Source organism: Necator americanus, chromosome V, assembly GCF_031761385.1.
Source record: "Necator americanus strain Aroian chromosome V, whole genome shotgun sequence".
Taxonomy (NCBI): Eukaryota; Metazoa; Nematoda; class Chromadorea; order Rhabditida; family Ancylostomatidae; genus Necator; species Necator americanus.
The window spans coordinates 26,424,093-26,440,703 of record NC_087375.1 but is presented as its reverse complement, the minus strand read 5'-3'; the positions used below and the strand labels follow the sequence as shown (position 1 = coordinate 26,440,703).

The following is a 16,611-nucleotide window of genomic DNA, read 5'->3' as shown; positions in this document are numbered from 1 at the left end:
TTTCTTTCATTGTTATTCTCACGCTACCGCTCGTTCATTCACGATCATTGCTGCGTTGTCCACTGAAGGTCCTCGTATGAATGGTGAGTGCGTATGCAGTGTTGTGACAAGTGATCGCGTGAAAATCAAAAACGTTATTTATTTTTGGGACGATGAAATGGTTTTCCTATTGATTTTTCTGCAACTATTATATTAACGGCGTTCGTTTCATTGTATTTCGCACCTTCATCCATTCCTTCTCGCCAAATATCATCCTTGGATGTCTTCGTCAAGATACAGTCCTAAATAGTATATCAATCAATAAGTGGAAGTTGTACTTTTTTTGTTATTTAAGGCTTTGGCGGTCGTAGTTGAGACATGTTTTGAGATTGGGAGAACATTGCTGCTGTTTTCTTTCGAACCCCCCTTTAGAGACGTCAATGTCTGAGTTGACACAAATTCATGTTCAACATTCCCGGTAATTTTTTGGGCACTAATTGATGTGATCCGGTGATCACAAATTCTTGATAAGTGCTCTTAGCATACTAGACACACGGCTAGAAACTTTTGTGTGAAGTGAGTTAAACCGTTTTGTCCCCATTGTGGATTTTGACATATTTCTCTAATCGGTTAGTTCGAAATATGCTGTCGGAATTGAAGTCAGCCTATCTATGGATCAATGCACATAGCGGCCATATGTAAGAAGCGGAAGAAATCAATCTACACATCATATTCCTCGTCTACACACCACACCTACTCGAAAAACACTGTAGTCTTGTCGATAGGCAATTTAGCAACAGCCAGGATTGCTAACAAACTTTATTACGGCTAACGTTTCGGCGTTGTCGCCTTCGTCAGAGCCTAGGTAGCCGCGATGCCGTGAGATTAGCGGACTTCCGCGTGATAAAATCGCTTCACTCGCGAGCGTTGTTTGTTAATTATCTTGGCTGTTGCTAAATTGACTATCGACAAGTTGCAATCTCTATGCCAAGATTCAAGGAACGTCTAACTTTCGAACTACTGTAGTCTTGCTTTCTAAAGTAATTTTTTGTTTAACGTTACTTAATTTAACTAATTCCAACTAATTTCCGTTGATGTTATTTCTCTCTGTTTGCTTCATTACCAAATGCTTAATAGTTTTTCGTTCCGTAGATCGTCCCCCGCTTAATATCCTCTATTGTAAGTGGCCTCAAAACTCCGCAATACAGTAAAACTGGATAGACGAACTCGGACATTCAGAAGAAGAGACATTACGTTTCCAGCGTATGTATGTGTAGAACATGACAACACCGAAATTCTATCAGTTTCAGATAAAAAATTGAGGAGAATTATATAATCGTAGAAGACGAGAAAACTGAAAGATCATATCAAAAATGATTTTAATCCGATAGTAACAGAGAAACAATGTGAAAAAGTAAATGATGGAGAACAAATTTTTTCAGGAAAAAAATCCTTAGTTTTATTATCTACACGTTAATTAGTTGCACTTTGTTTCTGGGATAATTTTAGTCGTTGTTTCCTTTTTTGTTGTTTTCAAACATCAAGGGCTTCGTTACTCCTTTGAGAACAAATCCAGGTCTACAAAGCACAAAGATTTCAGTAACTTTGACGGATTGTGAAGTGACTGGTGTTTTTTTATAGCACTCCTGTTTCTAATTAGTTCCTCTTTATTCTATCCTTATTTTATTTATTTTACTTTATTTTAATTTACATGATTTTCTCTTTGTACTGTTTTATTAAATTCACCTGTTACTAGTGAAATGCAAAGACGTTTGGAGTTGTACTTACCCTTGAACGTATATTACGGCTACCAGAAGCTCAACGAGTTCTTAGCAATATTTTCCAAATGAAAAATATCATCATTCTGCCAGGAATGTTTGTTTATGGTTTGTGGTTTACATTCTACAAAAGCGAAACTACGAAATGTCGACAGCGGCACAAATTTTGTTTGCAGTGGTGAGAAGGCGCTGACTATGCAAATATGAAGATATAAAACTGTTTGTTGCACTTAGAACTTGGAACTTACCGGTCTCTGTAAGGCACGAAGAAAACAGAGAAATCGCCCTCGAAAGAACACCCATTTTCTTGATACTTAAGGAATTTTCTCCGAAAGTACAACTTTTTCTCGCCCTCCTGTTTTATGTTCGGTGATCGGCTCAGAGATGCTTTAGTATTTACATTTCCCTCTTCCGTGTACACTACGATGTGTAACTCTATTTTACACTGACGCTCGCAGATGACTGCTGAGAAAAACACTCACTACTTTAATATAGGGTTCATCTTTAAAAGGTCCATATTATTTGTTGAGACATGGTAGCGCAGATTCCGTATGTTGTTCGGATGCTCGCATATTTAAATGAAGACCGAATTATTTCAAATCACGATTACTTAAGTACTTAATCAATTAATATAATTTAATTTGCAAAATCCAAATTCGTTATTCACTTATTTTCCTCTTGAAAAGGAGATTCAATCTTATTTTATCTTTTCCTCTCTTCTTAATATCAAATCTATGGGTAATACAAATTACAACTAATTTGTTACATTTACAATCTACAATCAATTTTCAATTACAATTTTTCCTCTGCTTTGACTTTAAAAGAAGAGCAAAAAGAACAAAAAAAGGAGAAAAGAAAAACAAGCGAGTCTCCTATTTGTACTTGAAACCAGTCAGAAAAGCAGTTTCGACCTAAGGACACAGACTATCCACAGCAACAATATAGCACACATAGTATAATATTTGTGATTTAGAAATGAAACTTCCTCCTGAATTTGTATACCGGTTCTTATTAATTTCCATCTAACGTCGTTAGTCACAGAGTATATTGCTCGAAGGAAATGTCCTGGTTAGTTGCTGTTCTGAATCGAATATTCTGTATAATAGCAAGTATAACGTGCCAATATAGCACGTTCTACAATATTGTACTGTGATAGCTCTGATTTGTGTAGTCATCAGAAAAAATCCACTCAAGGATCACAGAATAACAAACTTCTGCAAACCATTTGAATTCGATTTTTTGCACATTTAAAACTACTTACTTGATAGGAGATTTTTCTTTGAAACCTTTCTTTTCATTTTTCTCCTGGTTTACTATACATTTATGCTCAAATTAAACTTTTTGTTAAACCGAACACCTTTGAACCCAACATATTCCGGTCGCCTTTAACAATTCCTTTTCCCTCCTAAAAACTTTTATTAGTAGATAAAAAGTAAGAAGAAGGCGCCAGTTCTTCGAATTCTGTAGACTCTCCGACCAAAAATCAGTAATACCTCACACATTGAAGGTAAACATTCAATTATTATCGACTGTCATCTGATTTGTTGATGTTTTCGATCGCAAAACTCAGGCGGAGACTATAGATATTTTTCTATTAGATTATTCCAAATATAGTTAACTTTCCTCTACCTGTCCATCAAAATCTCTAAATTCAGTTATTTAGATAGCATTTCTAACGGAGTTAGTGCTAATGGAATCTATGAAGAATTGTAAATTTCTAGAATATTTACTTTCTTTAATTTCTAATATTCCTAATAGAACCAATAAGCTATCTACTTTTTTTTCAAACAACATTTTTCTTTCGGTATTTTTCAAATTGTAACCCTGAACGTTTTTTTAAAGAATGAAAAATGGCCAATATCGCACCCATAACGTCGGATCATATCACGACTGTGCCACACATGTTTGTTTTACCTGAGTAGACTGTACTGATAGAAGAAAAGTTCCACGCGACATGTCATGCTTTATTTGCACTGGGAACCATAAGCATGTCATGCATCAATAAAAAGGTTTTGATCTCTTTATCTTTACTCGCAATCTGGAATCGTCCACGTTCATCCCACCGTCTACGATTCTTTGCGTATTCCGACAAAGATGGAACAACTCTTTATGGAAATGTTCTATCAGCATATCAGCATTGTGAATGACAAAGAAAGCGGACCTAATTTTTTTTCTGTGTTGATTGACTAAGAGAACGTATTCTCCGCTTGCACTAACAAAGATGATTGATCAGCGTCACGACGGTACCCCGTCACATTTTTCCGGCAACTTCCTACTCCTACGTGTAGCGAAACCGGCAAAATGGAATGTATTAGGTCGGAATGTATTACTCAAAATCATTGCTGAATTTTCGGTAGGTTTTTATTCGAAAATTCGTGTTTTGTTTGATTCATTTAAGAGAAAAATGACCAACTCTTTTCAGCGATGAAAATGCTGTTGAAAATCAAATCCGTATTCAGCATAGTATGTTCCGCCACTTTTTTTCGGCGAAGGTTGGAACGCAGCACAGTCATTTTGCGACCCCAATCATGATTTCCCAGTGGGTGATTCCGCCTCTGTCTCACCACACACACCACGTTGTTTTTTTTTATAAAGGAAGTCTTTCATTGCTCCTTCGAGCAAAACACCTGGGGAGGCACAAATCTTGTTTCTTTGAAGAGAAGCCACGACCACCTTCAGCCACGAGATTCTTCAACAACGGAGTTTGTTCCTTTCACTGCCAACAATAGGGTAAAAATTCGGCTTTGTTGTTGTCGAAGAGCTCGAGAGTACCTATCTAGTCAATTCCCGTACTTTCTCCTGCTTTTTTGAGGGCACAAACGATGGCCAAGTGGTTCATATTAAAGGCTTCGTTTAACATTTGTTTTGTCAAGCTTTCGTCCTCTTCCACGGCGGCCAGAAGTGGTGGTCGGTTTTAATCGGTCGATATAAACTCTGTAAGTTCTCTCAACTTCAGTTTTTCTGGCTGCTCTTCTTCCAAGTTCGTTGAGATCGCGAAATGGCAGTACTGCATTCCAATATTCTTCGAAGTGACAGACTATAGCATGGAGTGATTATGATTTTTGATCGCATTTTCATGAACTGAAAATAAAAGATATTTCTGCACAAAAGATTAAACATTAATCAAAAGATTCAAAAGATCAAAACTCAAATTTTTAAATGAAAAACTCCATAAAAGAGTCGGACTAATAACTAGTTAAAATTAGTTAGCCTAAAATTAATTGACTAATAATGTTGTACATAACTTCACCTATCACCTCACCCAGCACCGTTACATAGTAGTTGTAGTTAAGCGTACTCCCTCATTTCTTATGAATTTTTTTTTGCTAATTTGAAGCTTTATCAGTCAGTTCTTGTCATTATGTAAACTTTGTTAACGAGCATAACTTAAATATGCATCTTAAAACACGACAAATGCGAATCTTTACACAACAATGGACACTTCTACGTATTTACGGATATCATGTCTTATTGTCAAACTTTGTTATTAAATCTATGTTCAGAACAGTAGTACGAATTTTGTTGCTATTTCAGTTCGTTTGAAAACTTGTAGATTTTTTGCATCTAACATTACTCCCATAGTGCAAAAATAAATAAGTAGATGGATAAATAAGTAAGTGGACAGCGTAATAAGTATTGAATTCAGAAGTAATCTAAATAGAACGCAATGAAGTTCTTAGTATAACACTCTTACATTGCTTACATATTCAGTAAGCTAAGGAAAATAAAGTGGACTACAGGGAAAATGCTCATTCACCTTATCATTAGTATGAGGAACTTTTCCAGCCTTTTAAAGGCAGCATACCACGAATGTGAGGTGGTGCGAATTTCAGGTGGAGTATCCGTATACGGGGTCGTAGATTATGGAAACAGGGTGGTTCCGCCCACCTTTCCCTGCATCACTGAAAGAACACCTCCAGAATGCTGTTTTGTACGACGCCATCTTTTGCAACGCTCCACTCCTTGCGCCGCCTCCGCCCTGCTATTCGTCGAAAATCAATTCCGACTGCCCCGATAGGCAGTAAGGGACGCTATGCGTGCAAGGGTGGCGCGCTGCAACAGAAGGCATAGTACAAAACAGCATTCAGGGGTCGGCTGTTTGCAGTGATTCAGGGAGAGATGAGCGGAGCCACGCCGGTCTCCATAATCTACGACCCCGTATAGGGATACTCCATCTGAAATCCGTACTACCCCAGATTCGTGGTATGCTGCCTTTAAGGAACCGTGTCGGTACTACACGACTTCCTAAAAAGGTTGAAGTTTGAAGGGGTCGTAATTTTCAAACAGATATTTTTCTTAACATCTTTTTCTGATAGAGTTTGTGATTTCCCGCCTCCTTCTGCTGAAATTTCTCTCCTTTGTTGACTACTCTGATAGATCGGCTTCTATAGGTAGCAGCAAAAATCTGCAAGACTTTTCTCGCTGGTTTTTTTAGATTTAGCAGTGTTTTTGTTCCGTGAACAGGCTCCATATTTTAGTGATCAAACACGGGAAAAGTTCGATTTCTTGATCATAACAGGCAATAGCTTAACTAAATAAATGAATGGAACATTTTCATACTTTCTTATTCACAATCTGAGACAATTAAGGCAGTTCACAAGGACTGGAGTTTATCATCGCTACATAAATCGTCAACGATAGTGAAACAAAGATATTTCTACATCAATTTCCTATACTTTCATTCTGTTTCGATTTTTCGTTCCTATTTTTCACATTTTTTTCCTTGCGTTTGATCCAACCACTGTTATCACTTCACTTCTCGATTATTTTCTTGACTAGAAGTAAGTATTCCAGGTGATGCACACCCTCTTGTACATATTATTATGTTCTAATTTGGTGCTTGCTCTTCCATTCCTCGGTAAAAAGACAAACTATGACGAAATGACTGCGAGAAAGTTATTGAATATGGCAGCAGGAGCTTATGGGGATCAGCAGCAGGCATGCCTGAACCGGTTTGTATTTTAACGTTTTCGTTGTGTTTGCGTGCAACGTCGCAAAAAAAGGACACCTGATACTCATATTTCCCAGAGATTTGCTGTTGTATTATGTAAAACGTCCGGGGCGCATCCCACGCGGATTGATTAACGCCAGAAACTTTATCCTTTATCCTCTACTATGTAAAACCAGTCTGAACCTCCGGGTGAAGTCCAGCTTCAGACTTTCTATTGTGTTCGTTTCGCTCCCATTCACTGATCAATGAAAATTAATAATAGTGGCATTTTCTGTGAAATTAGCTTTGTGCTATGAAAACGACGCTTTTTCCCCCTTTTGATAACGAATACAGTAAATATTTTACAGTTTCTTTTCTAAACGTGTCAGTTCTACATTTTAAGAACATTCAAACTTCAGTTCCAAACACTCCTTTGATGTCAATATAATATAGACGCGAATTAAACGCATTTCTCGAAGTTCCTCCTGTTTTCTCCGGTAGTTATCGCAGAATGATGTTTTAACGTAGAATGACACGAACTACATTATCGTACTGATAGAGATAAGGTTTCATGTCAAATCACTTGAACTGTTCGCTACTATTTAAACAGCCGTTTGCATGGGTGTTTCCAATTTTTGGAGAAAGCATGCTGCCAAGATGAGGCAGACCTGCAAGGAAATGAATTTGTGGAGGACTCATAGAGGTGAAACGTAACACGGGCAGTGGCACCAGTAATGAAACGATTGTAACACTGTCCACCCTTCGCGGCATGCACACGAGGTTATTGCGCACCAATCTGACCCCGGAGGGACCCGTCACATCCCATTTTATAGCTTTGTGTCGTCGGCACACCAATCCGAAGCCGGGGGGACCTGTCGCACCACCTTTTTCAAATTTCGCGACACACAAACAAACAAACAAACACGCACACACGCGCGAACAAAGCTCGTTATTATTTATCATGATAGCGCTGTTTGGTTCATCAAAAGCGCATGCCATCTGATCTTGCTTTGACAAAGGACAAAGAAATTTTGAAGGAAACAAAACAATCTATACTTAGGCAGTGAAAAACAGCGGGAACACATTCTTCAGAAAAAACTATTCGATGTATGCCCCATGCCCATTTTGTATCTTGGCATTGTAAAGTTGGATCATGTACTACAGAACCAAAGTAGTTATCTATATTTATTCTGGCGAATGTTTTAGCGCCGTCCCCTTCTTTAGAGCTTGGGAAATCAAAGATACGTGTTATCTACCCCCTCAAAAGCCTTGTCCCCCACAAGATGTAACTTAGCAAACAAATTACTGAACACATCGTCAGAGAAACAGGTCAAACAGATCAAAGCAGTGCTACCGTGATACCTACTAAACCGTGACGTTGGCAGACCATCGTCTGTTACGCCGCTACTAGCAACTAATAGCGATCCTTGGTTCTGACCCCATGGACCAACGGTGTTGCGTTCTTCTCACAGCGGTGCCTTCTTCTTTGTGATTTATGGTTGGACTTCTGGATCACTTCAAGGTTTTTTTTTGCGTCAGAACTGGTGCGCGTGCCAAGATCTTCCAAGATCGTGACTGCTATCTTGAAAAGAGTGTCGTCATGAAACTGTCTGTGATGAGCACCCAAAGGGAGTGATGGTTTTGATTTTAGGAGCAGACCCGGGTGCTCTTTGACCTGCGTACATAGTGCTCTCAATGTTTCTCTGTTGTACTCAGCCCCAAATAACTAACACTTGATCAGATAGAGATGACTTCTAATGCAACGCATCCCCCTTCCCTGGAGTTCGGACAAACGACACAGTTAGGTGTCTCACAAAACCTGTCATAGAAGTGATTGCGGACTAGTTGCTTCTTCAGGTTCGCAGATGGTGTGTCCACAATTCTGACCGAGTCCTGCAGACCCGTCTGTTGGGTTTGATGTATAGTGCGGATATGTGTCCAACTTAATGAACGAGTTGCGATGGATAAAAGTAAGAAATGAAGTGTGTGTGTTGCGGCAGACAAGTCAGTAGGACATATTCGTTGACTGATGTTGGCATCGCAACAAGGGAAAAATTACGCATGCGATGAAATCAAAACTCTTTCAATTGTCAAAGAACGAGATAAGTAAAATTAAGTAGAATGATGCTAAAAATGTCCCTAAAGTAGATCCACACCTTCTTCCGTTTCTTTTTGTTAAATATATTGTTTTTTTTATAACTGAACGATTCAATACTCCTATTACATTATATCATAAGTACTTTTAATTCTATAGCTGCATTACAAATAAGCGTTCACTTCACTTGGTAAGAAGTAACTCTTTTAAAAAAGGTCATAAGTGTTTATTTGTTTCTGCCGAAAAAACTTCCACTGCTAATGGCAAATTGGTGACAAATTTTTACAGAAGTTAGTTTAATGCAATTTTTTTGAGACGTGTATGCATCTAGGAGCAAACCTAGAATGTGATTTTAAAAACTACGATAGCCCCTAAAAGATAAAACAGATCATACCCTTCTTCAATTTCATGTGGTGCTAAAAAATCCCATCGATAAAGGGAGCGTGTCACGAAACTGACGATGTTGAGGACTCGACGACGAATAGAGGGGTGTTGTTCACGATCATAGGCGTAGTCACGCTCAATTTTCCTCGGTAGTCCAGAAGATGTTGTGTTTCGCCGATATGAAATCGTTCTTAAAACTGCTAGTTACCAGAACAGTAACTTTTTGTGCAGAGTGCATCGAGCTCAGCTCAGCTCAGCTTATTGAATCCATTCGACCACGATTATTCATTTATTCACATGCACCATTGGTGTAACAGAAAAAAAGAAAGAAAGGAGCACATTTTGCATGAGTCTGAGAATTTAAAAATATAGGAATCAAATTTGTATTCAGTAGAGCCTGATTATGTGAAATGTATGCAGAACACATAAGTAGGTGAATAACAACCAACTGGATTTGGAGGGGATTATGGGTTTAAATGGAGCGTTGTTGTGACGAATTGCGAACCGTGGACTCAAAAAAAAAAACTGAAACGAAGGAACAGATTAATTGTTCAGATTTAAGCGTCATGTTTTGGGTTGAAGTTAATTCTAAGTTTTAGAGGTGCTAATTCTTAGGAGGGTTATTTTTTATTTTATCAATGCCAGAAGGTTTGGAGATGTGAGAAGACGGAAAAAGAACAGTGGAGACACATTCGTGTCACAGTTTTCATCTCCATTGTTCTTCTGAGCAACTAATTATTGTGGGATTATCAGGAATGTGTATGTGGATCTTTTTTAGAACGAAATTTACAGAAACTGCACCTTTTTGGCAATATCTTACTACTCTTATCCTTTATTAATATCGTACCTCTGCCGAAAGTAGTCGATATGCTTGCGCGTCACTCCCATTTCTCAGCGAAATTTTCCGGATTCTTTAGAAATCTTGCGAGGTAATAGAAACCTGTACTTGTGACTCTTAAGCTCCTGATTCCTTATTGCTCTCAAATATTAGTAAGACGGTATAAATTTTTGTCTACTTCATTTTTCGTTTTTTCTTTCTTGAAAACAATGTTTTGCCCACTTTTCGTAGCAATGCGATACTGAGTTGCCACCTCCTCACAATAACAACAGAACTAATTGATGTACTGAGGATTAGAAGTTGTAGGTTTCCAGTCTGGATTGGACGGCTTCGAACTCAATTTGCCTGATAACTAACTCCGGTAGTTAAGCGCTTTTTTCCGTCTGCTCTTTATGACACCGATCTCCCAAAACTGTAACGGACAAATATCTTTTGGGGTTTTCCAAACCGACAATGTTTCGAATGTTCTCAGGAGCGCATGCATTCACAAAAGACGTTCAAGACAAAATCTCTCTTCGTTCAGTATGAGTAAATTTCACCTTAAGGCTGCAGCAAAGAAAATAGTATATTGAGAAGACCGCCACATATTAGGATACTTCGTGTTCCCCTAATTCTTGATTTTAACGTTGATTTACTGATCTTGCGCAAGTGTGGCGCAGTCGGTTAGAGGTCCGTTGTAGCCACTTGGTCGATTGCTCGAAACCGCCCTAGTGCAAACCAAGCCTTTCATTCCTCCGGGGTCGATAAATTGGTACCAGATTTGTCTGGGAAGATAAAAACACTGACTTGAGCATCGGCTGCCCCCCTCAAGTCATTGTATAGGCCAACAGGCCAAAACCTCAACGATTACGAATTCCAGTAAAACGCGTAGGCGCATCCGAAGTAGGTTGATATGCCAGTGACTTTATCCTTTATCCTCACCCATTGATCTTTTGACCAATTTTGATTTTGATTATTGTCCAGAACGTTCCCTGCTCACGATGCACATGTGGTTGTGTCGACGACAAGAGAGGATTGTGACGAACTCGACAACACATGCGAAAGCTACATCGGTTCGTGTAAATATGTATGTCACAGAACTAAAGACTTCATTTCATTCAAAATCCATTTTTTTTCAGCGGCATCAGACGCCGCGAAGCAGCTTATAATCGTTTTCAGAGGAACCAAAACGAAGGTACAGTTATAGACTACAAATATCTGAAACAACATCTAGCTGGATTACGTTTTCAGGGTCAATTACTCTTGGAAGGCCTACAGTCTATTCAACCAGGGGTGGATTTCTTTGACATGGGCAGTGTAAGTAACATATAATCATTGAATATGTAACATTAATTTCAGCTTAGACAAAAGAAATTTGGAATGAAGTGGTAGTTTTTCTTCCGGAAGTTCTGAGCTCAACAATAGCCGAAAAAGGTTGAGGAGCTGGACTGCAGTATCAGAGCCGAGTAACTGAGAATGAGCGGTTGTTTACTTCCTCTTTTTTCAGGTCAATAGGTATTTTATGAATGGCCATCTCGTATTGTGGCCTCAAGTCGAACAAGCTCTCCAGGACCCGAAGTATGCGGTAAGGGAAATGTACACTTAGAGGCACATTTAAGAAATATCTAGGTCTGGTGAAATAAGCAATTTCAATTTTTGCACAACATTTTGTAACGGATTCGCGGGACTGTTACCCTCAAGTTAGCTATTCCACACCCTCAATTTGCCAGTTTGGGGACAGGTGACTGGGATTATCAGAGAGTAATTTGAAATCATACTTTAACTAGCATCTACTGGAATTTAAGGAAAAGAGAAGAGAGAAAATGTGGATTGTTCTGATTTTGCTGAACGGGGTTTACACAAAATTTACAGATTGTCCTCTAACAAAAACTTTGAAATAAAAAAGAGTTTCTGGTAACGATAGTTCATGCTTTTTTCATTCTCTTTCATTCAGAATTACAAAGTCCTGTTTACTGGGCATTCCCTTGGTGGAGCATTAGCAGCTTTGGCAGCTGCACGAACAGCCAAACAAGGTAATTCCCTCCTCATATTCTTGACAAGAGACAATTGTCGCGAAAGTTCAAGATTTTAAATTCTTCTTTATTTTATTTTCTTTATTCTTTATTTATTATTTATCATTATTATTCTTTCTTTATAATTCTTCTCTATTCTTTTCTTCCTTATTCTTTATTTTTTAATTCTTTATTTATTCTTCTTACTTCTTCTTTATTCTTTCACTTTATTTATTCTTTATTTCTTTATTGGCAGTAATAGTGAAGTGTGGTCCATTCTGAAATGTTGTGCTCTGTCACAGTAATTATAGAATGTAACAATAATTATGGAAATAAACAAACTCATGGAAAAAGTAGAAGAAAATCAAATTGTTATGAAAATATTTAAAATCCTTCTCCAAATAACATAATAACATAATAATAGTGACGATAATAAAATAATAATCGAATAGGTTTTTTTTCCTTAATTTTCAGATGAGTCAATCGGTTTTTCGCTTTCAAAGCTCTGCACCCTGCAGTTACCGATGAAAGTTCTTATGCTAAAATCCATCATTGAAGAAACTTTTTTTTACGGTGTGGCACGGGGAATTTTGAAGTAACACTCGCAAAAGTTAGAAAAATAAATTTACAAGATTAATTGTCGAAAGCAAAGATTGAAATACATGCCATCAAGTAATCAAGCGAAAAAAGAAACTCAATTTCTAAAAACAATGTCCGTAAGATGATGCCCATTCGAACGTATGCGTCGCTAGAAGCAAATACTGAGGTTTTGCACGGCAAGTTGAAGCACTTCCATAGAAATTGCAGCCACCTCTTCTCGATTTCTCTTTTTCAACTCAGTGATTGCCGTCGAGGGTGAGGTGTACAGTTTGCTTCTGAGGTGGCCCCATACGAAAAAATCACAAACTGACAAATACAATTGTGAGCAACAGTCGCACCGTCACCGTTTTTGTCAAATTAGTCCACAACAGGCGCACGTTGTGAACCGACTGTACACAGTTGAAATCTAACCACTAACCCATCATTACTAAACGGCAAGTAGTTGTATCCTGAGGGATGCCACTCCCGCCTGTCTTCCAGCTCGTCAGAGTGGCCACCACTACATTCCATTCCAAATTTCTCGTTTCTCTGTGCCATCCTGTATTACCTATCCTAAGGTTGTTTCTTTAATAATCTCCTTAAGCAAATACATATCACATGTTATTTCATTAATTTTGGACACATGTAAAGAACTGGAAAAAACATTAGCTAGTGCCTTCTCCTGCTTCGTTTCCGACATCCCACATGATCTATATATGGAGTCAAAACAACATGAAGCGCTGCGCAGTTGCGTAAGCGGTTGCTCCTGAAGCGGTGCGGTTAGGATCGACCGGGGACCCATGCTAGCACCTCTCGTCGCTGCGGTTCGCTGCAACGGTCCCAGCTCGACTCCAGCCACTATCTGCACCGCACCGCTTCGAACCTAATTGCACCGTGCTTCAAGTCGTTTTGACCCGACTATATTACAAAGAACCGCGAATAAATTTTGTCCTTCTACTGCAAACGTAAGTCTGGATTATGGAATCATCTCACAATTTCAACTGTGTACAGTACACTCTCTATCAACGTCATGCTACATTGAAGCTGAAAACAGAGTTGTGTGAGTATACTATGATGGATAGTACTAAGACCCAAGTGGAAACGAGCGAAAATTAGGATCCATCGTAGAGAGGATGAGTAATGCCTGATGTGCAACAATTTTCAATTGATGTGGAAAATTTGTAAAGTTGGACGCCGCCTCTTTAGCAAGATTGTGCATTTATACTTCGGGAGTTCCGATTGGTTCGTAACTACTCTTTTCCATCTCATTTCTTTTTACTGAGTAATGATCACTTTTTTTTTCTAACACTCGCCACCATAGATGGGGTGAAAATCCAAATATATCAATTTCTAGGATTCCGCCGTGGTGATCAGATCACAATTTACACATTCGGCGAGCCTCGAGTGGGTGATGCAACTTTTGCGGCAAACTTTGATTCAATGATAAAGGACAGGTGAGACTCAAGCAGTGAAGCAATTGCACCTAATCCATCACCCATCCTTCCGACGTTGTTCAGTTATCGTGTCGTGTTTCGTCGTGACATCGTTCCTCATCTGCCCGCTTGCGTGAAAGACGAGAGCTGGTTTGGTGGTGGAGAGATTAGCAGACCATGTGATGCTAACGCTAAGGGAAAGCCGTATCATCATAGCACAGAGATCTGGTGAGCCCTTGTATTTCAACAAAACTTCAGATTGTGCAAAATTAGTCCCTCACGTTGTTCTTCTATTGTCAGCGTACGTTCCAGTGAAATGTGGATACATCCTGATTAACATACCTTTTATTTCATTTGAAATTCTATTCCACCCACATTGCTCACGAACTCTTTCATAGAACTAGTGTGGCACAGTCGGTTAGAGGTCCATTCAAGCCACACGGTCAAGGGTTCGAATCCGCCCTAGTGCTCACCAAGCCTTTCATCCCTCCAGGGTCGATAAATTGGTACCAGACTTGTATGAGAGAATAAAAGCACTGACTTGATCATCTGCTGGCCAAGTCATTGTATAGGCCAACACGCGTTCCAAAACCTCAACGATTACGAATTCCAGTAAAACGCGTTGGCGCATCCCAAGCGGATTGATAAGCCAGTGACTTTATCCTTTTATCCTTTTGTTTCCGTCTCATGCACTGGAGAAATGAAATCTGCAGCTCACTCCCGATCATTTCGTCTCTTTTACTCCGCAATTTATGATCTGTAGTTGACTTACACCTAATCCAGGTACCCAGATTCGATGGAACATGGATCGCACTACGTTGAATGCGTCGGTGAGCCAAAAGGTGAAGATTTCACGTGTTCGGACAAAATAAAATTCCACTACGATCAGTCGAACAGCTATGTCTGGGACCATAGGCATTACTTCACAGTCAAGGTAAGCGCGCATCACATTTCTGAAATTCTCTACAAGGAAAAATTTATCTAACTTTTTACTCCTAGGTTCCCTCGTATGGTAAAACTGGCTGCGACATTACTCAACCAGAAGGAAAACCTGGAGTTCTCGAACAAGTTGTAAATAAACTTAATGTCTTAACTAGAACAATAGGTCTAGAGTGAAAAATTCAATTAGTCACTTGTTTATCAATAAGTTCACTTTATCAACTTGGTGCATTTCGCTTACAAGGCTGCTACTTATATCTCGTTTCGTTCCGCTTGTTTTTATTTTCGGCTATTTGTCACAGATCTGACTAGGTTACGGTTTGTCTTCATTGATAAATTTTCCCATATTTTCTGTGGAAGCTTTCTGGGCTGACATGGCAAATTTAAGGTTGGATACGGTGGAACATTTCGGGACTTTTTGACAACATAACTGTCAGAAGTTGGTGTCACGGTGGACACGGGTCTCGTTGTTCATAATTACATATCTTCACTTTACTTTATATGGTGTAATGACTAATTTTGCATGGATTTTTCTGGACTTCTATAACAGCAGCATGAATTTCGTTTCCTCCAACCGTTCCTGCCATCACTTTGCTTACACGGAAGGCACTGTGAAATTCGCTCTGCGGTGCTCTTGTATTTATCCTACGGATATTTAGCTCCAGCTTCGCTTGAAGTAGTTCTTCCTACTGTCTCCATATGTCTAAAGCGCCTTTTTACAGGACCTCCTTCAGCTTCATTCCCTTTGTTTTCTTCTAAGCATAAATCTATCCGATCGCTAACAAAAACAAATAAAACAAATACTCTGAAAACTAGAGCCACTTGTATTGCTCGCACTGCTTTTCCCCTGTGGTATTACATGTTTTGTTCAGATGTGTTTCTTCACTCGCAGTCCAGATTGTGAAGAGCACAAGCTCTCATTAACTAATCACAGTGAAGTCGTACCAGCTGAAATTCTTAACGCTCCTCCTCCTACTACCACCGAAGCAACGTCAACGACATCAAAATCATCACCTGGATTTATTCCATTCGTTGTCAGTGCTCTAGCATCAATATTCAAAGGAAGATAATGTTTATTCCAGATTTAATGTATTATAGTTCAGTGTGTACGGTGTCATTTAACTGCTTTTTTTCCTTCTAATCTATCCGCTTATTTCTAACAGATTTTCCATTGTTGACAAGGTTACATTGAGTGAACTGCATTGTGTGACATCATCTTACGCTTTAACATATCTTCTAATGCTCATCCATTTTTCCGCCACTAATTGGCAGCACTTTATTTCCTCCGAGTTACTGGTGTCGAAATTCTCTTCGGCCTTACGAACATTCCAATTTCTTCCACTTCCTTTCAACTCTACCGTTTTCTTTCATTCGAATAATATGTTCACTTTCTTTGATTAAATATTACCTATCTGCAGATAATCTCATCAAGAAACCTTAACATTGCACATCACCCCATGTTTCAAGGGAAGTTCCATTTTGAATTAGTTCGTTATTTCACGAACGAGAACCCTTTTTCAAATCGAACGAAACGAGAACCCTTTTTTGAATCGAATCAGAATCGAACCCGGAGCTTAATATAGGGAAATATCTTTCGAATGCAGGTTTTTTTTTAACGAACCGGTTCAGAAGCATGGAGAACAAGTAGCGGGAGGCTATAGGAAA

At 38.9% G+C, this 16,611-nt stretch overlaps 1 protein-coding gene across 3 annotated transcripts; it reads left to right on the top strand.

The window, feature by feature from the left end:
• Positions 1-80: 80 nt before the first annotated feature.
• Positions 81-16,016, top strand: RB195_015288 (uncharacterized protein; the record flags this gene model as incomplete). 3 transcript variants are annotated; one of them, XM_064205927.1, is made up of 12 exons in its annotated part: positions 81-83; positions 6,552-6,709; positions 10,968-11,056; positions 11,123-11,178; positions 11,235-11,300; positions 11,491-11,568; positions 11,938-12,016; positions 13,929-14,028; positions 14,092-14,235; positions 14,791-14,941; positions 15,007-15,078; positions 15,819-16,016. In XM_064205927.1, 12 exons carry the CDS (start codon positions 81-83, stop codon positions 16,014-16,016), a joined length of 1,194 nt encoding a protein of 397 aa, XP_064061807.1. The 3 variants fall into 3 exon arrangements, with proteins under 3 accessions (XP_064061807.1, XP_064061808.1, XP_064061809.1); XM_064205928.1 differs by lacking the exon at positions 81-83 and adding an exon at positions 3,979-4,110; XM_064205926.1 differs by lacking the exon at positions 81-83 and having other exon boundaries at positions 6,555-6,709.
• Between the last annotated feature and the right edge of the window lie 595 nt (positions 16,017-16,611).